General features: G+C 49.8%; 1 protein-coding gene across 1 annotated transcript in view; it reads right to left on the bottom strand.

Moving 5' to 3' along the window:
• Positions 1-4,588: 4,588 nt before the first annotated feature.
• Positions 4,589-21,898, bottom strand: part of LOC139230577 (pre-B-cell leukemia transcription factor 2-like) — a 98,125-nt gene continuing 80,815 nt past the window's right edge. The window contains exons 6-8 of the mRNA XM_070862401.1: positions 21,631-21,719; positions 20,586-20,675; positions 4,589-10,915 (exon numbers count right to left, since the gene is read on the bottom strand). Coding sequence (XP_070718502.1) covers positions 10,823-10,915; positions 20,586-20,675; positions 21,631-21,719 — 272 coding nt within the window. The 3' untranslated portion in view covers positions 4,589-10,822. The remainder of the gene's footprint in view (positions 10,916-20,585; positions 20,676-21,630; positions 21,720-21,898) is intronic.

The raw sequence follows: 21,898 nt of genomic DNA, 5'->3' as shown, positions 1-21,898 counted from the left end.
TTGGTCTCCTAACTTGAGGAAGGACATTCTTGCTATTGAGGGAGTGCAGCGAAGATTCACCAGACTGATTCCTGGGATGGTGGGACTGACCTATCAAGAAAGACTGGATCAACTGGGCTTGTATGCACTGGAGTTCAGAAGAATGAGAGGGGACCTCATAGAAACGTTTAAAATTCTGACGGGTTTAGACAGGTTAGATGCAGGAAGAATGTTCCCAATGTTGGGGAAGTCCAGAACCAGGGGTCACAGTCTAAGGATAAGGGGTAAGCCATTTAGGACCGAGATGAGGAGAAACTTCTTCACCCAGAGAGTGGTGAACCTGTGGAATTCTCTACCACAGAAAGTAGTTGAGGCCAATTCACTAAATATATTCAAAAGGGAGTTAGATGAAGTCCTTACTACTCGGGGGATCAAGGGGTATGGCGAGAAAGCAGGAAGGGGGTACTGAAGTTTCATGTTCAGCCATGAACTCATTGAATGGCGGTGCAGGCTAGAAGGGCTGAATGGCCTACTCCTGCACCTATTTTCTATGTTTCTATGTTTCTAAGCTACTTGTGCAAGAAAGGGACTTACTAGAATCATATCAGAGCCGAGGGGGTACAACGTCAAGGGACAGCAGAACAGGCTTCCATAGAAAAGAGAAGGCTAAGGGGGGTCAGCTGATAAGAGATCTTTAAAATTATGATGGGGCTCATTAGTGTCAGCCGTGGCTCAGTGGGCAGCACTCTCGCCTCTGAGTCAGAAGGTTGTGGGTTCAAGTCCCACTCCAGGGACTTGAGCACGAAAACCTAGGCCGACACTCCAGGGTAGTGCTGAGGGGGCGCTGCACTGTCAGAGGTGCCGCCTTTCAGATGAGATGTTAAACCGAGGCCCTGTCTGCTCTCAAGTGGATGTAAAAGATCCCATGGCTCTATTTTGAAGACGAGCAGGGGAGTTATCCCCGGTGTCTTGGCTAATATTCATCCCCCCAATCAACAGATCATCTGGTCATTGGCTACCACATTTCCCACAATACAATAGTAACTACACTCCAAAAGCACTTCATTGGCTGTAAAGAGCTTTGAGACGTCCGGTGGTCATGAAAGGCGCTATATAAATGCAAGTCTTTCTTTCTTGTTAGGGTAGATAAAGATATTTCCACTTGTGGGAGAGACCAATACTAAAGGCCATAAATATAAGATAGCAACTAATAAATCCAATGAGGAATTAGGAGAAACTTCTTTTCCCGGAGAGTGGGGAGAATGTTGAACTCGCTCCCACAGGGAGCGGTTGAGGTGAATAATGTACATGCATTTAAGGCGATGCTGGATAAGCATATGAGGGAGAAGGGCAGAGTAGGAATTGTTGATGGGGTGAGATGAAGAGAGGTGTGAGGAGGGTTTGGAGCAGTCTCGATTGAGCCCAAAGGCCGGATCTGTGCTGTACATTCTATATGTAACGACCTTGGGCAAAAGGGCCCTTGAAATGGAGCCTGAAGCCAGACTGAAGGTTTCAACACCAGCTCAACCAACATAATAACCAACAGTTAAAAAATAAATCTTAAATGGCTGAAGCAAAATCGAGACAACCAACGCTGCCATGTCTACCGAACACTGTCCACTTGTGAAATACAGACAACCCCAAAACCACAGGGTGGTCCCGTCAAAGTGACACACTCCAGAAACCCACACAAGTAGGGAGCAAGTCCCCAAGCCAAGGGTGCCAGCTGTATTGTCTTATATTTCCATAATTTACCTACTACACACAGCAAGCGGCTTGGGGGGGTTGTTGTGAGCAGAGAGGGAGACAGGGGGTGCGAGTGCAGCAGGGAGTGAGAGCGGAGTGGGGACAGAGCGGTGAGGGGGAGACGTGGAGAGAGCGGTGAGGGGGTGACGGAGAGAGAGAGGAGAGGGGGACACGGGGAGAGAGAGGAGAGGGGGACACGGGGAGAGAGAGGAGAGGGGGACACGGGGAGAGAGAGGAGAGGGGGACACGGGGAGAGAGAGGAGAGGGGGACACGGGGAGAGAGAGGAGAGGGGGACACGGGGAGAGAGAGGAGAGGGGGACACGGGGAGAGAGAGGAGAGGGGGACACGGGGAGAGAGAGGAGAGGGGGACACGGGGAGAGAGAGGAGAGGGGGACACGGGGAGAGAGAGGAGAGGGGGACACGGGGAGAGAGAGGAGAGGGGGACACGGGGAGAGAGAGGAGAGGGGGACACGGGGAGAGAGAGGAGAGGGGGACACGGGGAGAGAGAGGAGAGGGGGACACGGGGAGAGAGAGGAGAGGGGGACACGGGGAGAGAGAGGAGAGGGGGACACGGGGAGAGAGAGGAGAGGGGGACACGGGGAGAGAGAGGAGAGGGGGACACGGGGAGAGAGAGGAGAGGGGGACACGGGGAGAGAGCGGTGAGGGGGACACGGGGAGAGAGCGGTGAGGGGGACACGGGGAGAGAGCGGTGAGGGGAACACGGAGAGAGAGCGGTGAGGGGGACACGGGGAGAGAGCGGTGAGGGGGACACGGGGAGAGAGCGGTGAGGGGGACACGGGGAGAGAGAGGAGAGGGGGACACGGGGAGAGAGAGGAGAGGGGGACACAGGAGAGAGAGGAGAGGGGGACACGGGGAGAGAGAGGAGAGGGGGACACGGGGAGAGAGAGGAGAGGGGGACGCGGGGAGAGAGAGGAGAGGGGGACACGGGGAGAGAGAGGAGAGGGGGACACGGGGAGAGAGAGGAGAGGGGGACACGGGGAGAGAGAGGAGAGGGGGACACGGGGAGAGAGCGGTGAGGGGGACACAGGGAGCGAGCGGTGAGGGGGACACGGGGAGAGAGGGACACGGGGAGAGAGCGGTGAGGGGGACACGGGTTGAGAGCGGTGAGAGGGACACGGGGAGAGAGGGACACGGGGAGTGAGTGGTGAGGGGGACACGGGGAGCGAGCGGAGAGGGGGAACACGGGGAGAGAGGGACACGGGGAGAGAGCAGTGAGGGGGACACGGGGAGAGAGGGACACGGGGAGAGAGCAGAGAGGGGGACACGGGGAGAGAGCGTTGAGGGGGACACAGGGAGCGAGCGGTGAGGGGGACACGGGGAGAGAGGGACACGGGGAGAGAGCGGTGAGGGGGACACGGGTTGAGAGCGGTGAGAGGGACACGGGGAGAGAGGGACACGGGGAGAAAGCGGTGAGGGGGACACGAGGAGAGAGGGATATGGGGAGTGAGTGGTGAGGGGGACACGGGGAGCGAGCGGAGAGGGGGAACACGGGGAGAGAGGGACATGGGGAGCGAGCGGAGAGGGGAGACACGGGGAGTGAGCGGAGAGAGGGACACGGGGAGAGAGCGGTGAGGGGGACACGGAGAGAGAGCGGTGAGGGGGACACGGAGAGAGAGCGGTGAGGGGGACACGGAGTGAGAGCGGTGAGGGGGACACGGAGTGAGAGCGGTGAGGGGGACACGGAGAGAGCGGAGAGGGGGACACGGAGTGAGAGCGGTGAGGGGGACACGGAGAGAGAGCGGTGAGGGGGACACGGAGAGAGAGCGGTGAGGGGGACACGGAGAGAGAGCGGTGAGGGGGACACGGGGAGAGAGCGGTGAGGGGGACACGGGGAGAGAGCGGTGAGGGGGACACGGAGAGAGAGCGGTGAGGGGGACACGGGGAGAGAGCGGTGAGGGGGACACGGAGAGAGAGCGGTGAGGGGGACACGGGGAGAGAGAGGAGAGGGGGACACGGGGAGAGAGAGGAGAGGGGGACACGGGGAGAGAGCGGTGAGGGGGACACGGAGAGAGAGGGACACGGGGAGCGATCGGAGAGGGGGGACACGAGGAGCGAGCGGAGAGAGGGACACGGGGAGAGAGGGACACGGGGAGAGAGCGGTGAGGGGGACACGGAGAGAGCGGTGAGGGGGACACGGAGAGAGAGATACGGAGAGAGAGCGGTGAGGGGGACACGGAGAGAGCGCGGTGAGGGGGACACGGAGAGAGCGCGGTGAGGGGGACACGGAGAGAGCGACACGGAGAGAGAGACACGGAGAGAGAGCGGTGAGAGAGACACGGAGAGAGAGCGGTGAGGGGGACACGGAGAGAGAGACACGGAGAGAGAGACACGGAGAGAGAGCGGAGAGGGGGACACGGAGAGAGAGGGACACGGGAAGCGAGCGGAGAGGGGGGACACGGGGAGCGAGCGGTGAGGGGGACATGGAGAGAGAGCAGAGGGGGACACGGGGAGCGAGCGGTGAGGGGGACACGGAGAGAGAGCAGAGGGGGACACGGGGAGCGAGCGGTGAGGGGGACACGGAGAGAGAGCAGTGAGGGGGACACGGGGAGAGAGGGAAATGGGGAGCGAGCGGAGAGGGGGGACACGTGGAGCGAGCGGAGAGGGGGGAGCGGAGAGGGGATACACGGGGAGAGTGCGGAGAGGGGGGAGGGGCGACGAGAAACAATGCTGAAAGTCAATTGAATGTTCTTTACAATCATCCGTGCCTTGATACTCCAATCTGGAGGTGAACATTTTGGCGAAACGTTTCATTGCACAGTGACTTTATCTCTCGGCTTGGGAAGTAAATTCAACCTTTGAAACAAATGAAAAAACTGTTTTAACAAAACACAAAAAAAAAAATTGCATGGAACAATAAAGTTTATTAAAAGCAATTATGGTTACTTAGCAGCACAGAATGGCAGCATAACGCTTAGAGAGACAGATTCTGGTTCCATCAACACCCCCCGCAGTCTGCATTTCAAACATTTGTTTTTCTTTTTTTTAAAAAAAAAGCACACTTTTGGCAAACAGCTTTGTCAAATTAAATCACGCGCAGGATTCTCCTCCAGATTTCTTTCCCGAAATAACTTTGAAAAGCCACCACACAGATCACCAAAAGGCCCAGTTTAAAAAAAAAAGTAGAGCCAGATTTTGCTCGCCATCCATTCCCTCGCCACCAACCCCACCAGTTCGGGACTGACGGACATGTTGAGGGTGTATTGTCCGATGCGAGGCGGGGTGGGTGCGGGAACGAGCGGTGGAGGGCAGGGGTAGACACGGACGACAACACGCGCTTTGTGACCACAGCATGCTCACGACTCGCTCGCAATCTGCAAAAACACAAAAAGGGCCACTCTGTCTCTCTAGACCATTTTGAAATAGGAAAAGCAATTTAAGAGTCACTTAAGCTAGAACCACAACCCATTCTCTGTTACTAACAATTTTTTCCTTCTTTGTGTAAAAAAAAAAATGTGCACATTCATATTTATAAAGCATACACAGAATACATCAAAACTGGAGGGGGAAAAACAATCGATTTAAAAAAAAAACCTCAAAGGAGTAAGAGTGTCAAATCAAACCAAGACAGCAACGGCCACAGGCCGTGATTGAGGCAACTATCAAACCTGCCTCTCCCCCCACCTTCTCCCAACCAGTCTCATGCACACAGGGCAAAGCTCGCACCGCACCTCACTGTAGGCCCACTATCCTTGGGCTTGCGAAGAACACGTGAGCATGCCTCCCGGGGACGTGAAAGGAGCAAAATAAATGCGCCAGCCAATGGCTACGGCTCAGTTTCTGGGCAGGCTGCACTCAAAGGGGCAGAGCAGGGGCCATTTTGTTTCTTTCCCCCTCCGCCATTCTTTCGGCTTTGAGTAGAGATGCATTGCCGAAGAATTTGGGGAGAGGGGGTAATTTGTTGCATTGCTTACAGCCCTAACATCTCCTGGGATGAGCTTCAGCCAGCGGGCACTCATTTGCAAACATTTTACTTTAAAAAAAAACTTGCCATCGCAAATTTACAACCCAGCCTTAAACATAACGGAGGCTCTACGTGGAGAGTTTACAGCCAACAGGAAGTAGACATTAGTTTACAGGAAGTGGTCCTCCTCAAATAAATCCCCGACCTAACTGAATGGCAACAATGGGCCGGAAGACATAGCGGTCGTCACTGAAGGCCAACACGAAGCAGGGTTTGAAAATGCCAAAGCTGCGGCCTAGTTGTCGTGAGCATTTTTTAAAAAGTGAAGGCCGTGGGAAGAAAGGGACGCCATTTTGTTGCTTAACTGCTCACATCTCACGTAAAAGGGACGACGCTGCCATGGTAACCCGGTGAGGCTATTCCTAGAATGGATCTGACATGAAAACGGCCCAACGACAATGACAAACTAACTCCCCCCCCCTCCCCCTCACCCACCAATGTTTGCCTGGTTAATCCCCTGACTCCTGTTATTTACAGTATAAAATATTTCAATTTTACAGGCCATTGGATCCTTTCTGGGTCCGTTTGACCGCACCGGCTACACCGAGTGCCAGAATGGGAAGAGACCAGGCCGCATGACAAGTCATACAGAATCGTAGAACGATGCAGCACAGGAGGACATTCAGCCCATTGAACCCCTGCTGGCTCTTGGGAAAGTGCCACCCAATTTGGTCTACTCCCATGTCGTCTCCCCTAACAACATAACTTTGCACCCATTGTAGGCTCCTGCTCTTGCCCATATTCCCCATAGATGGTAGCTCAATTTGGTTACCAAACAGGGAAGACTCTTCAAATCAGCAAGTCTTTCCCAAAACTGTGCAATTGTCAACACACGCAGAGAGCCGAGGTGGGGTGGAAGTGTTATCGTTTCTCTCTTCCTGACATCTTTCTAGTCGCGCAATCCTAATCACTCAAGATTTTCCCTCCATCTGACCAGATGAGAGAACATTGACTTTTTTTTAAAAAAAGGGATCACATCAGCCATCAGTGAGGAGAACATTCAACTCAGACCCTAACCTGACCACCAAACCCATGGACCGAGACCTCCACTGTTGGCTAACTGCATAGTCCCACCACCACCCCCCCCCCACCCCCCTAAAAGAGGTAGGGAGATCCGAAGCCACGTTTTTTTTTTGTTGAACGCCCAGTGCATCAGCCGTCAGGAGCACCCTGCTCTATTTTAGGCACATTTCCCCCCCACCATACCATCGACTGTAAAAAGCCAAGGGCAGCCTGCGCCCAGATCAGCAACGGACGTGATTGCCGCGCAAAGCCCCCAGGCGCCGAAGACGAAAGTCCGGCCCAGTGTCCCCCACCTTCCCTTCACCACCCTCCGTCCACTATTAAAGGGGGCCACTGTCACCAGGAACAGCTTGACCTACATAGGCATCGGAGGCCCGCTGTTAAGGGCCATCCGCAACGGGGAAAGGACCAAAGAGGCTTACTTGTCGGAGAACATTTTTTTTTGAATACGTTTCAAGGTCGCGGCCCGAATTACATCTTTGAAGGGGGAAAAAAAAAAAAAAGAGAGAAAATTGGAACATGATGCTCAATGAACAATGTTTGCTTTTCTTTGGAGCGGACGCGGAAGAGAGCAAAAGAAACTAAAATTGATCTCTTCGTCACACACTTTGACATCCCCTTCAAGGCCAGAGGTCCATGACAACAGTGCCCCTTTAAGTAACATTTAAAAACCGGTCACAAAAATTAAAAATTGGTCTTCGATTTACACTTATTAAAAAAAAAATATACAAGGAATCAACCATATCGCAGAATGTGTGGAAACTGTTGTCAAAATTATTCTTTTTCCCCGAGCGCCTTTCAAATAAAAATCATTACACTGCAATTTTGTGCTGACCCGAATAACACTTTAAAAGAAGAAAAAAAAAACAAAAAAAGATTTTCTAGAGTGAATGTTGTCAGAGGTAGTATGTGAGCAGTCTAGATTGGTAGAACGTGTAGTAATTCTATTGGTTTATATGAGCTTGCATGAGGTAATAAAGCTGTTTTATTTATTTTTTTGATTGGCTAGTCATGTACAAATACTTCTTTCTACAGTATATACACTGTGCCTCGCGAGTTGGCACACCTAAAACGCAGTGTTAAAAACCTCGCTGTAAAACCCCAGTCTTCAGTGTGACAACAAACCGTAAAACTCAAACCAAAAACAACAGCAAATAAAAGACGCTTCCCACTTCTCCCGCCGATTTATTATTTTTAACATATATAAATGCAAAACATTCACCTCCTTTGTGGCTTTGAAGCTTTTAAAGATAGATAGATCAGAAACTATTGGCATTTAATGCCTTTTAACAGCCTGCGCTCAAGAGGATATACATCACCCTTTTTTCCTGGGCTCCCAACCAACTGCGTGGGTCGTTTGAAAGCAGTACTGCAATAAATGGAGAGGTAATGTCACAAATCACCATCGATCCGACCACTTGGCTTTGATCACCCGCCCTGCCATCAGGGGGGTGGAGAGAAAAAAAAAGAACATTTCTCATGGGCTTCAGGACTTGTGTTCTACGAGACAGTCATGTTGCAAGACGCTATCCCCCTGAAATCTCGGTTGGCCTAGCTCCGAGAGTGGAGCCAGACTGATTGCCTCACCCACCCGTGACCTTGGCTAGTGGTGGCACCGCTCCCCGCTGTGCCAACCTGGCGCCCTCGCTACAAATTGGCCAACTCTCGGTTGGCGCCTATTCCCGGAGGCGTCACCAAGCGGCCTCCGAACAGCCCGCGCTCTACGCTCCCCGCCATTGGTCGACTGGCATGTCCATCGTCACGGTGCACCCACTACCTTCCAACATCGAAGGCAGTGTGGACAGACTCCGTTACCCCATTGGCTGATGCTCGACTGTCAGTCAAACAGCCTTTCCTCCCCTCCCCCCCCCACCCATCATCTAACATTCGTACAACTAAAACTAAAAACGTTCCAAGTAAATGGAAGTAAACCTACATGTCTTCTAATGAAATGGCCCCAATAATTTTTCTCCAGAGCTGATGCTGGCCGCGTCGAGGGGATCGATCCTCAAGGCCAGCGGACTCCAGGACAAGCCTGGAGGGTTGGTAACCCTACACTCTGGCCTTGTAGGATCCAGCAATCACCAGTCTCTCCGTCGTGACCTCTCCGCCATGCGCCCCCCTCGAAAAGTAACCCGAGGAGGCCACCTCAAGATGTCAACAGCTGGGGGGTGGGAGCCCCGGCAATTGTCCTGGGAGGCCGCAAAACATGAGAATGACTGTTCCAGCGACAGTCCTATGCAGATTACCAACGTGGGCCACGATTGCAGCCTCTCCGTGTGAGGCCGACGAGGCCATTCGTCCAGAGGCTGGGCAGTTTTGTGCTTTTTTTGGCGGGGGGTGGGGGGGGGAGGAACCGAGCCAGGATTCTCTAACCTCATTTTACTGAGGGCTTTGCCAGCTACGAGAGAGAGAGAGATAGATAGATAGATTGATTATTTTCCAACCAGTCATTCTGGGCCGCGGGCAAAGGTCAAGGTTCTCAATCAACAGGCCACACAGATTTACCCCACACACCACGAAAAAAAAACCCTCAACGGTACACAGAGATTTGCAATCCCATCACCTTCAAACACACTCGCAAGATGGTGCTAGGTTTGTTTGTTTTTTAAAAAAAAAAGATATAAAAAGGTTTCAAAAATAAATGTTACACAGGCTACCCTCAACTTAAAACAAAATAGTTCCCAAATGAACCCATGGTGCAGGAGGCTCTTATTTTATGAAGATTCACTCTGGGACATCCCAAGCGCTGCCTGTGGCCTTTACACAGCTCGCAAACGCAGCAACTATATCCAGTCTTATAGGGCAAGTTGCTCAAATACAAAAAAGTGGGAGACAGACTGGAAGGAGGACATGAGAGAGGAAGGCAGGGGAAAAGAGAAGGAAAAATAAGAGATAAAGCGAGAGAGAGAGAGAAGGACAAAGCGCATGAAACGAAAGAGAAAAAGAAGAAAGAAAGAGAAGAAAGCCAGAGAAAATAAAGAGAAAGAAAGAGAGAGAAAGAAAAAAAAAGAGGGAGAGAAAAATAGAGGAAAAGAAAGAAGAAAGCGAGAGAAAAAGAGAGAAGAAAAGCAAGAGAGAAAGAAAAAGAGTGCGAAAGAGAGAAAAAGAAAAAAGAGGGAGAGAAGAAAAAGAAAGGAGAGAAAAAAGAAAACGAGAAAAAAAAATGGAAAAAGAAAGCAAGTGAGGAGAAAAAGAAAAAGAGAGTGAGAGAGAGAAATGAGAGAGAGAGAGAGAGAGAGAGAGAGAATGCAAGATTTAGAGAAATGGACAGACAGATGTCCCTTATCCAAATCCTGGCGCAAACTTATCTTAATGCTTAAATGTTAATTTCAACAGTCTTATATTTCCAATGAGAGGAACAATTCATTCATCAGATGAACCACTGTCCAGATTGCCTTTTGTCTGCACTGGTCCGTCCTAATTGGATTAAGAATGCCCCCACCACCCGCGTCCCCCCAAACTACTGTTGAAACACAATATCCCTGCAAAACCGGATCACTAAAACTGTGAAGATTTAGGGAGAATAAAGTAAGCACACTTGCGCCCGTAAACACCCAATGTCTCCCGAGGATACCCAACAACCCTGTCCCTCTCTGCCGGCCTCCTGAGACCCCACACCTTCACTCCGGCCACATCACCGGCCGGTACTATGGCAACTGGCCAGCGCTGGACTGCTCCAGCTCCAGCTCTCCCCCGCCCTGTACACGACATCCCTAGAACCTGCTGCGAGGGTGGCACTCGGCCAACTCGCCTTTCCGATATTGGAAGTGGCCGAATCCTGGCCAGAACGTGCCGTGGCGCAGCCGGCCGGCATGAACAGGCCCCGTTACCATGGAGACAGCGCATCTCAAAGCCTCGCACTGGAGTTTGTGACATGTTGCCTTTTGTATGAAATAGCAGCCTTTTCCCCTTTCATCGTCACACTGAAGTCAAAGGTTTTACAGTAAAACATAAGGTGATTGGTTAGTATCAACATCACCCCCCATTTTTTTTTATATCCTCGTCTCTTTTCCTTTTTTTCCTTCTTTCTTCTTGGTCAACGCTGGAGAAAGCCCATTAGACCCGGGAATGGTTGTGTTGCTGGGAGATCAGTTGGAGGTCTCGGAGTGTACGCTTCCCGGTCCTTCTGTTGGCGATGTGACAGAAGACGGGGTGGCTGCATCTTGCCAGCCTCCATTAGCCTGGAGGGGTGGGGGGAAGGAAGAGAGAGGTTAAGAATTGAGGAATTTTAATTAAAACAAAGTCCACCCTGTACTCGGTCTCCTACATTGTACCAATGAAGCTCAACGCAAGCTCGAGGAACAGCACCTCATCTTTCATTTCAGTACTTTACAGCCTTCTGGATTCACCATCGAGTTCAACAATTTCAAAGTGGAACCGCTGCCAATCTTTGGGCCCCCCCCCGCCGACCCCCCCAGAGCCTGTTTCTTTTTTTCTCCTTGTCTCTAATGGCAGCTAGTCATAATCCCACCATTCACATCCGATCTTGACTAATGTTTTTCTAACTCCTGGCATTACCATTTGAATTAGGCCCATCATCCCTTTTGTCTCTCTAATCTCTCCTGCCTTCCACCCTATCACCTTCCCTTTTGTTCTTTCTTCCCCTCCCCCTTTCAGTGCTTGTTCAGAATCTGGTCTTTCCGAACACACTCCAGTTCTGACGAAGGTTCATCGACCAGAAACGTTAACTCTGCTCCCTCTCCACAGATGCTGCCTGATTCACTGAGATTTCCAGCATCTTCTGTATTTATTCCAAGCAATGCCACCTGGATTGGGGCAGGGCGCAGTTAGATATGTGAAGAGAAAAAGATTAGTGAAGACTAATGTAGGTCCCTTGCAGTCAGAATCAGGTGAATTCATAACGGGGAACAAGGAAATGGCAGACCAATTGAAAAAATACTTTGGTTCTGTCTTCACTAAGGAAGACATGAATAACCTCCCGAAAATGCTAGGGGACCGAGGGTCTAGCGAGAAGGGAGAACTGAGGGAAATCCTTATTGGTCAGGAAATGGTGTTAGGGAAATTGAAGGGACTGAAGGCCGATAAATCCCCAGGGCCTGATAGTCTGCATCCCAGAGTACTTAAGGAAGTGGCCCTAGAAATAGTGGATGCATTGGTGGACATTTTCCAACATTCTATAGACTCTGGATCAGATCCTATGGATTGAATGTAACCCCACTTTATAAAAAAGGAGGGAGAGAGAAAACAGGGAATTATAGACTGGTTAGCCTGACATCGGTGGTGGGGAAAATGCTGGAGTCAATTATTAAAGATGCAAAAGCAGCGCATTTGGAAAGCAGTGACAGGATCAGTCCAATTCAGCAGGGACTTATGAAAGGGAAATCATACTTCCCTCAGTTCTCCCTTCTCGCTAGACCCTCGGTCCCCTAGCATTTTTGGGAGGTTATTTGTGTCTTCCTTAGTGAAGGCAGAACCAAAGTATTTGTTCAGTTGGTCTGCCATTTCCTTGTTTCCCGTTATGAATTCACCTGATTCCGACTGCAAGGGACCCACATTAGTCTTCACTAATCTTTTTCTCTTCACATATCTAACTGCGCCCTGCCCCAATCCAGGCGGCATTGCTTGGAATAAATACAGAAGATGCTGGAAATCTCAGTAAATCAGGCAGCATCTGTGGAGAGGAAGCAGAGTAAATCTTCTAGAGTTTTTTGAGGATGTAACTAGTAGAGTGGATAAGGGAGAACCAGTAGATGTGGTGTATTTGGACTTTCAAAAGGCTTTTGACAAGGTCCCACACAAGAGATTAGTGTGCAAAATTAAGGCACATGGTATTGAGGGTAATGTATTGACGTGGATAGAGAAATTCTTGGCAGACAGGAAGCAAAGGGTGGGAATAAACAGGTCCTTTTCAGAATAGCAAGCAGTGACTAGTGGGGTGCTGCAGGGTTCACTGCTGGGACCTCAGCTATTTACAATATACATTAATGATTTAGACGAAGGAATTGAATGTAATGTCTCCAAGTGTGCAGATGACACTAAGCTGGGTGGCAGTGTGAGCTGTAAGGAGGATGCTCAGAGGCTGCAGGGGGACTTGGACAGGTTAGGTGAGTGGGCAAATGCATGGCAGATGCAGTATAATGTGGATAAATGTGAGGTTATCCACTTTGGTGGCAAAAATAGGAAGGCAAATTATTATCTGAATGGTGACAGATTAGTAAAAGGGGAGTTGCAACGAGACCTGGGTGTCATGGTACATCAGTCATTGAAAGTTGGCATGCACGTACAGCAGGCAGTAAAGAAAGCAATGGCATGTTGGCCTTCATAGCGAGGAGATTTGAGTATAGGAGCAGGGAGGTCTTGCTGCAGCTGTACAGGACCTTGGTGAGGCCTCACCTTGAATATTGTGTGCAGTTTTGGTCTGCTAATCTGAGGAAGGACATTCTTGTTATTGAGGGAATGCAGCGAAGATTCACCAGATTGATTCCTGGGATGGCAGGACTGACACATGAGGAAAGACTGTATCGGCTAGGCTTATACTCACTGGAATTTAGAAGAATGAGAGGGGATCTCATAGAAACGTGTAAAATTCTGTTGGGACCGGACAGGTTAGATGCGGGAAGAATGTTCCCGATGTTGGGGAAGTCCAGAACCAGGGGACACAGACTAAGGATAAGAGGTAAGTCAAAAAGGACCGAGATGAGGAGATACTTCTTCACTCAGAGAATTGTGAACCTGTGGAATTTTCTACCACAGAAAGTTGTTGAGGCCAGTTCGTTGGACATATTTAAAAGGGAGTTAGATGTGGCCCTTATGTCTAAAGGGATCAGGGGGTATGGAGAGAAGGCTGGGGTGGGGTACTGAGGTTGAATGATCAGCCATGATCATATTGAATGGTGGTGCAGGCTCGAAGGGCCAAATGGCCTGCTCCTGCACCTAGTTTCTATGATTCTGAACTTCAAAGGATGGAACACCTCGCATTTATGTAGCGCCTTCCACGACCTTGGAACATCTCAAATCGCTTTACAGCCAATGAACTGCTTTGGAAGTGTGGTCACTGTTGAAATCTGGGAAACTCAACACTCATTTTGCACACAGCAAACTCCCACACACAGCAATGTGATAATCACCCATATAATCTGCTTTTATAATGATGTTAATCATAAACCGGGGAGAGCTCCCCCTTTTTCCTAAATAATGCTATGGGATCTTTTACATCCGCCCGAGAAGGCAGCCAGGGCCTCGGTTTCACCTCTCATCCAAAAAACGTCAGCGCTGCATTGGAGCGTTAGCCTGGATTTAGTGCTCAGGTCCCTGGAGTGCGACTTGAACCCATGACCTTCTGAGGGGAGAGTGCTGCCCACTGAGCCACAGTTGACTCAGCTCTGGTTGATTTCCATCTTATTTGTGAATGAAGAAAATGCCAATATCTCAAACATTGAAAGAGTTGGGCTTCTTGTGCAAACCCAAGACAGCCCGACTCCACAGGTGACACTTCAGATAACCAACTGATTGAGGGGACAAGTGGTTTTTCTCTAAATCGTGAAGTGCAAACACATTCCAATGCCAAATAATTCAGTCTCATCAATCAAGTTTGATCTACACAGACAAGAACTGTGTGTGCCTGCGCAAGTGTGTGTGTGTGTGTGTGTGTGCGTGTGTGCGTACGAGAGCCGGAGAGCGCGTGCGTACGAGAGCCGGAGAGAGCGCGTGCGTACGAGAGCCGGAGAGCGCGCGTGCGTACGAGAGCCGGAGAGCGCGCGTGCGTACGAGAGCCGGAGAGCGCGTGCGTACGAGAGCCGGAGAGCGCGCGTGCGTCTGTATGTATGAGTGTAGTCTCCCTCTTCCCGCATCTGTGTCAATCTAATCCCAATAACCCCAGACTGCCACTCATTCCATCAGCCCAGCTAAAAGCAGAGATGTCCTCAGCCTATCACTTGGGGGTAAAGAGGCACTATTCCTCGCAGTTCTTCATTTTCTTATCGAATCGTACAACTGAACAGCGCCGAAGGAGGCCACACGGCCCACTGTGCTGGTGCCGACACGCTGAAGGAGCTAATCAATTGATCTCATTCCCCCGCTCGCTCAGATTCTTGCGTGCCCAAATGTTATCCACTTCTCTTTTGCAATCTATTACAGATTCAGCTTCATTCATTGTTTCTGGTTAGATGTGGGACTTCCCAACAACCCATCACAGAGGGGGAAATATTCTCCAAAATGCTCCTGTTTTTAAAACCACAACTTGGATTTATACGGCACTTTTAAAGTAGTAAAACATCCCACGGTGCTTCACAGAAGCTTTATAAGACAAAGATTTTACACCGGGCTACACAACAAGAAATTAGGGGAGATGACCGCTTGGTCATAGAGGTGGGTTTTAAGGAGCATCTTAAAAGGAGGAAAGAGAGGTGGAGAGGTTTAGGCAGGGAGTTCCAGAGCTTGGGGCCTAAGCAGCTGAAGTCACGGCCACCGATGGTGGAGCGATTATAATCAGGGATGCTTAAGGGGCCAGAATTTGAGGAGTGCAGACATCTCGAGAGGGTTGCGAGTCTGAAGCAGATTACAGAGATGGGGAGGGGGCGAGGCCATGGACGGATTTGAAACTAAGGATGAGAAATTTGAAATCGAGTCGTTGCTTAACCGGGAGCCAATGTGAGTCGGCGAGCACAGGAGGTGAGCGGGACTTGGTGCGAGTTAGGACAGGGGCTGCTGAGTTTTGGATGATCTCTAGTTTATGTAGGGTAGAATGTGGGAGGCCAGCCATGAGCGTGTTGGAGTAGTCAAGTCTAGAGTCAATAAGGCATGGATGATGGTTCCAGCAGCAGACGAGCTGAGGCAGGGGTGGAGACGGGCGGTGTTACGGAGGTGGAAATAGGCGGTTTTAGTTATGCTGCGGATCTTAAATTCAGTGAGGATCTCAAATTTACGGCCTCTGGTTCCAGACTCACCAACCAGTGGAAATAGATTTCTCGTACCTTCCGATTCTTCATTTCAATTAACTGCAGATTCTGGACTATTAAAGCTTTGAAAAAAATATGTACAGAAAAATCTGTGCGTTGTGCACCCACCACCTCCATCTCCCCCGATTGGAGAAGCTACTGACACTGTAGCCTCCATCATCCACGCTCCATTTAACTGCCTTCGTTTTCCTGCAGCAAACGCTCGCACAAGCTGCTGATAAAATGACCACCGGCCTGCAATCATCGCTCCCTGCTTGAATAAGGCGACTTTAAAGTCCCCTCTGTTACTGTGCGTCTTTGGTTTTTGACCCTAGTTTACTGCAGCAAGACCGACATTGGCTGTCCCTATGGTCATCCGCTCACCCATCGTATTGCTCTCTGTGGGATCTTGCTCTGCGCAAAATGGCCGCCACCTTTCCCAGGCTGCAACAGCAACGACACACTTGCAGACTATTTCATTGGCTGCCCAGCGCCTTGGGAATGAGCCCGGAGGTATCTTTCAAACCTCCAAACAAAAGGTGGCGCTGCTGTGCCTCCGACGTGCATTCATGCCAAGTGTCAGCCGTGGCTCAGTGGGTAGCACCCTCGCCTCTGAGTCAGAAGGTTGTGGGTTCAAGTCCCACTCTAGAGACTTCCAACACAACAATCTAAGCTGGCACTCCCAGTGCAGTGCTGTACTGTTGGAGGTGCCGTCTTTCAGTTGAGACATTAAACCGAGGCTCCGTCTGCTCTCTTCGGTAGATGTAAAAGATACCATGGCACTATTTTGAAGAAGAGCAGGGGAGTTATCCCTGATGTCCTGGGGTCAATATTTATCCCTCAATCAACATAACAAAACACAGTTTACCTGGTTATCACATTGCTGTTTGTGGGAGCTTGCTGTGCCCAAGTTGGCTGCCACATTAAGAACATTAGAATTAGGAGCAGGAGTAGGCCATACGGTCCCTCGAGCCTGCTCCGCCATTCAATATCATGGCTGATCTGATCATGTACTCAGCTCCACTTCCCTGCCCGCTCCCCATAACCCCTTTATCCCCTTATTGTTTAAGAATCTGTCTATTTCTATCTTAAATTTATTCAATGTCCCAGCTTCCACAGCTCTCTGAGGCAGCGAACAGAAGAAATTTCTCCTCATCTCTGTTTTAAATGGGTGGCCCCTTATTCTAAGATCACATCTTCTCGTTCTAGTCTCCCCCATCAGTGGAAACATCCTCTCTGCATCCACCTTGTCAAGCCCCCTCATAATCTTATACGTTTCGATAAGATCACCTCTCATTCTTCTGAATTCCAATGAGTAGAGGCCCAACCTTACAACAGTGACTACACTCCAAAAAGTACTTAATTGGCCGTAAGGTGCTTTGAGATGTCTGGTGGTTGTGAAAGGTGCTATATGAATGCAAGTCTTTCTTTCTTTCGTTCCTGAGATGCCTTGATCAGTTGCCCCCACGCCCCCCACACCCCTCGCAAGCTTCCCCGAGACTGCACTATATCCAGACCCACCGTCCCGTGACCACTTGTGGAGCCCCAATGGAAATGTAAACGGGGGCAAATTTCGATAACGGGCGACTGATGCAGACCACCAGCTTGCCCAGTGCCGCAAGATGAACATCTATCCCAGGGACGCACTGATGAAGAATGCGGGGGTGGGCCAAGAAGCCAAGCAAGGTGGCGCAAGGCCTCAAGCACGCAGAGGCCTCAAGAACTTTGGCCGAAGGGCACTGCCGCCAAAAAAAAAATCAAGATCGGCAGAATTCAGAGAAAGGAGACAAGGACCCAGAGAGACAGGGCAAAGAACAGGGCGGCAGCAAGCGATACAGACTGCAATCCCAGGGGTGCAAAGGGTGAGGGAAGTGAATAGGGAGGGCAAGAGGAAGAGGACAGGAAGACACATCTTTCTCCAGCCGCCTCCCCCCCCACCCCAGCCCCAACCTGTTAGGCGGCGAAGCAGTAGAAAGACAGAAAAGACAACGGGCTAATGAGAAACAAGGGGAGATCGAATCAAAACTCCAGAGAGACAGCAATGGACACGGAACCGCAAGAGAATACTTCTGGAGCAAGAGCAAGAAGTCAAGACTGACGAGGGAACAGAGTAACGTTAGAATCGGGAGGAGGCTATTCAGCCCCTCCAGCCTGGTCCACCATTCCATTTATCAAGGCTGATCTGTACCTCAACTCCATTAACTTGTCTTTGCTCGACATCCCTTGATCCCCTCACCCAACAAAAAGTTATCAATCGCGGTTTTTAAATTTTGAATCGACTCCCTCCAGCATCCACAGCTATTTTTTTTTGGGGGAGGGGGGGGGGGGGGAAAGAGGGACGGTGTGAGAGTGCCAGATTTCCACTACCCCTGAACAGCCTAACTCTAATTTTAAATCGAGCAGACTAGGCCTATATTCCCTAGAGTTTAGAAGAATGAGAGGTGATCTCATTGAAATATAAAACATTCTGACAAGGCTTGACAGGGTGGATGATTCCCCTGACTGGGGAGTCTAGAACCGCAGGGTGGGGGGGGGGGTCCACAGTCTCAGATTAAGGGATCAGCCATTTAGGACTGAGATGAGGAGAAACTTCTTCACTCATAAGAACATAAGAAATAGGAGCAGGAGCAGGCCACCTGGCCCCTTGAGCCTGCTCCACCATTTAATAAGATCATGGCTGATCCGATTGTGGACTCAGCTCCACTTCCCCACCCGCTCCGCATAATCCTTTATTCCCTTGATGAGCAATGGCAGAGAGTTAAGATGATATTTCATGACTCGCAATACAAATAGATGCAGTATAATGTGGATAAATGTGAGGTTATCCACTTTGGGGGCAAAAACAGGAAGGCAGAATATTATCTGAATGGTGGCAGATTAGACCTGGGTGTCATGGTACATCAGTCATTGAAAGCTGGCATGCAGGTACAGCAGGCGGTGAAGGCGGCAAATGGTATGTTGGCCTTCATAGCTGGGGGATTTGAGTATAGGAGCAGGGAGGTCTTACTGCAGTTGTACAGGGCCTTGGTGAGGCTTCACCTGGAATATTGTGTTCAGTTTTGGTCTCCTAATCTGAGGAAGGACGTTCTTGCTTTTGAGGGAGTGCAGCGAAGGTTCAGCAGACTGATTCCCGGGATGCAGGACTGACATATGAGGAGAGACTGGATCGACTGGGCCTGTATTTATTGGAGTTTAGAAGGATGAGAGGGGGTCTCATAGAAACATATAAAATTCTGACGGGACTGGACAGGTTAGATGCAGGAAGAAGGTTCCCGATATTGGGGAAGTCCAGAACCAGGGGACACAGTCTAAGGATAAGGGGTAGGCCATTTAGGACCGAGATGAAGAGAAACTTCTGTGGAATTCCCTACCGTAGAGAGTTGTTGATGCCAGTTCATTGGATATATTCAAGAGGGAGTTAGATGTGGCCCTTATGGCTAAAGGAATCAAGGGGTATGGAGAGAAAGCAGGAAAGGGGTACTGAGGGAATGATCAGCCATGATCTTATTGAATGGTGATGCCGGCTCGAAGGGCCGAATGGCCTACTCCTGCATCTATTTTCTATGTTTCTATCCCAACGAGAAGGAAAGACTGTAAGAGAAGGGATAACCATCCGTGGCTAAATAAGGAAATAAGGCATGGTATCAAATTAAAAACAAGGGCATATAATCTGGCCAAGACTAGTGGGAGGCCAGAGGATTGGGAAATTCTTAAAAGCCAGCAAAGAATGACTAAAAAAATAGAGGGAAGATAGATTATGAAAGTAAACAAGCATGAAATATAAAAACAAATAGTAAGAGTTTCTACAGGTACATAAAAAGGAAAAGAGTGGCTAAAGTAAATGTTGCTCCCCTGGAGGATGAGTCTGGGGAATTAATAATGGGGAATCGGGAAATGGCAGAGACATTGAACAAATATTTTGTATCGGTCTTCACGGTAGAAGACACTAAAAACATCCCAATAGTGGACAATCAAGGGGCTATAGTAGGGAGGAACTTAATACAATCACTATCACTAATGAAGTAGTACTCGATAAAATAATGGGACTAAAGGCAGACAAGTCCCCTGGACCTGATGGCCTGCATCCTAGGGGCTCGAGAGAAGTGGCTGCAGAAATAGCAGTTGCATTGGTTGTAATCTCCCAAAATTATTTGGAGTCTGGGGCATTCCCAGCGGATTGGAAAACCGCAAATGTAAGGTTTGTGGAGGCTCAGTCATTGAGCATATTCCATACAGAGATTGATAGATTTTTGGATATTAAGGGAATCAATGGCTATGAGGATTGGGCAGGAGAATGGAGTTGAGGTAGAAGATCAGCCATGATCTTATTGAATGGCAGAGCTGGCTCGAGGGGCAGAATGGCCTACCCCTGTTCCTAATTTTTATGTTCTTATATTCTAGGTGATACCCCCTTGTTCTGGACCTCCTCACCAGAGGAAATAGTTTATCCTTAGCTACCCAATCGAATCCCTCGAACATTTCAAACACCTCAACCAGATCAACCCCCAAGACACGGAGCTTATTCTGCAATTTGCGGCAAGCAAAACCAAGAGAGACGCACTAGTATTATATTAAAAGACTAGCAAAAAGGATGCACTTCCTCGAAGTGTTGCAATTACTTCCTGTAACACTTCTCCTGTCATGCATTGAAGGACACCCAGGTTGCTCTAAAAAAAAAATCACCACTCCGATTCCGAACCAGCGATGTCACGGGAGATATGCTAGCACTTGTTGGTCAGGGATGGACTGGCACAGGTGTTGACCGGCCACGAGTAGTGGACAAGATATTAAAAGACCCGTGTGTGGATTAATGTGCCGCTGCGAGTGCATTAATATTTAGGGAGGTTAAAAGGACAGCCCACTTCAAGATCCTGGTAGATTTATATAGTGCAGTCATCCTGCACCCTCCCCCCGATTAAGCACCCTACATGGGCCAGAGCGATGATACACCTACCCTCACATCCCGTGGACTGTACATCTGATTCACACCCAGTCCTTCTCCGTAGCCCCCGGTCTGGTTGAGAGAGTGACGAAGTGATTCGACCTGCAAAGCAAGATTTAAGCCTTTTACCAGAGCCCGATACCCCAGCAGCTTTGCAAAGACATTGCGTCTTTTCATAGGCGAGAGAGAGGAGAGAGAAAAGGAGAGAGAGAGAGAGAGAGAAAGAGCGAGAGAGTGGTAAGTATATGCAAGTTTGCAGACTGGCAAGCTATCCACATGCAGGCATCAGGGCAGGTCCTAAATCTGGCCTCACTACACAGAATGTGCAGCCCAGACACAGGACATTCAGCCCAACAGGTCCCTGCCAGTGTTTGTGCTCCACTCGCGCCTCCTTCCATTAATGGTCATCTCACCCCATCCACATAACCACCTATTCTTTTCCCTCATGTGCTTACGTAGCTTCTCCTGAAATGCATCTGTGCTAATCGCCTCAACTACTCCATGTGGTAGCCGCGTTCTCCATTCTCGACCCAGAGCATGGTGAGAAGTTGCTCCTGAATTCCCACTGTGCATGCACACTTCCTGTCCTGGAAAAGGGTCAGAGGTCACTGGACACAGTGACCGATTCCTCCCCTCCGCCTCCTTCAAGACAAATCGCAGTGCTCGATTACAGGCGTAGATCAGCACCACTGAGCGCCCATCTCATCGAGAGCACCTGGTTTACTCTTTCCCCAAACCCAGCGTGTTTAGCAGCTTGACCAGGCTTGCCTGCTTCACTTTCCCAGGTGGGACAAGAGAAGGAAGAACTCCACTTTAAACCAGACCATTAAAAAATTACAAAGTCACATGCTACTTAATCGCAAAATGGCTGCCACAGGTCGGACTTTGGCCGACATTTTATTTGCGCTCCGAATGGCAGAGGATTATGGGTAAGCTTTCAAAATGGCCGACCAGCCTGTATTTCTCCCATTGGCCAACCGTTGCTATGAAGCTCTTTTCCCCCTATGAGATGGTTGCAACCCCCTCCCTCACATCTTATAGTGTCGGTGTTACTAACCTGTGCCCCTGGGTATGAATCCCCATTTAACCCCTGCATTCCCATGAACATGTCCCCAGAGCCAGACAGATTAAACGATCCAGAAGAACCTAGAGAGAGAGAGAAAAACACAAGAGCGCTCCAGATCAATATCACATTTGCAAAGGGATACAGTATGCAAGAACCTCTCTACAACAGAATTTGGCATTAATAACCTCCGATTAGACCAAATATTTGCGCCAGTCCATTGTACTCAGTCACGAGACCACAAGCTCAGACCCCTCCCGAG

The sequence above is a fragment of the Pristiophorus japonicus genome, chromosome 19, assembly GCF_044704955.1.
Source record: "Pristiophorus japonicus isolate sPriJap1 chromosome 19, sPriJap1.hap1, whole genome shotgun sequence".
Classification (NCBI taxonomy): domain Eukaryota; kingdom Metazoa; phylum Chordata; class Chondrichthyes; family Pristiophoridae; genus Pristiophorus; species Pristiophorus japonicus.
This window is presented reverse-complemented; position numbering and strand designations above follow the sequence as displayed.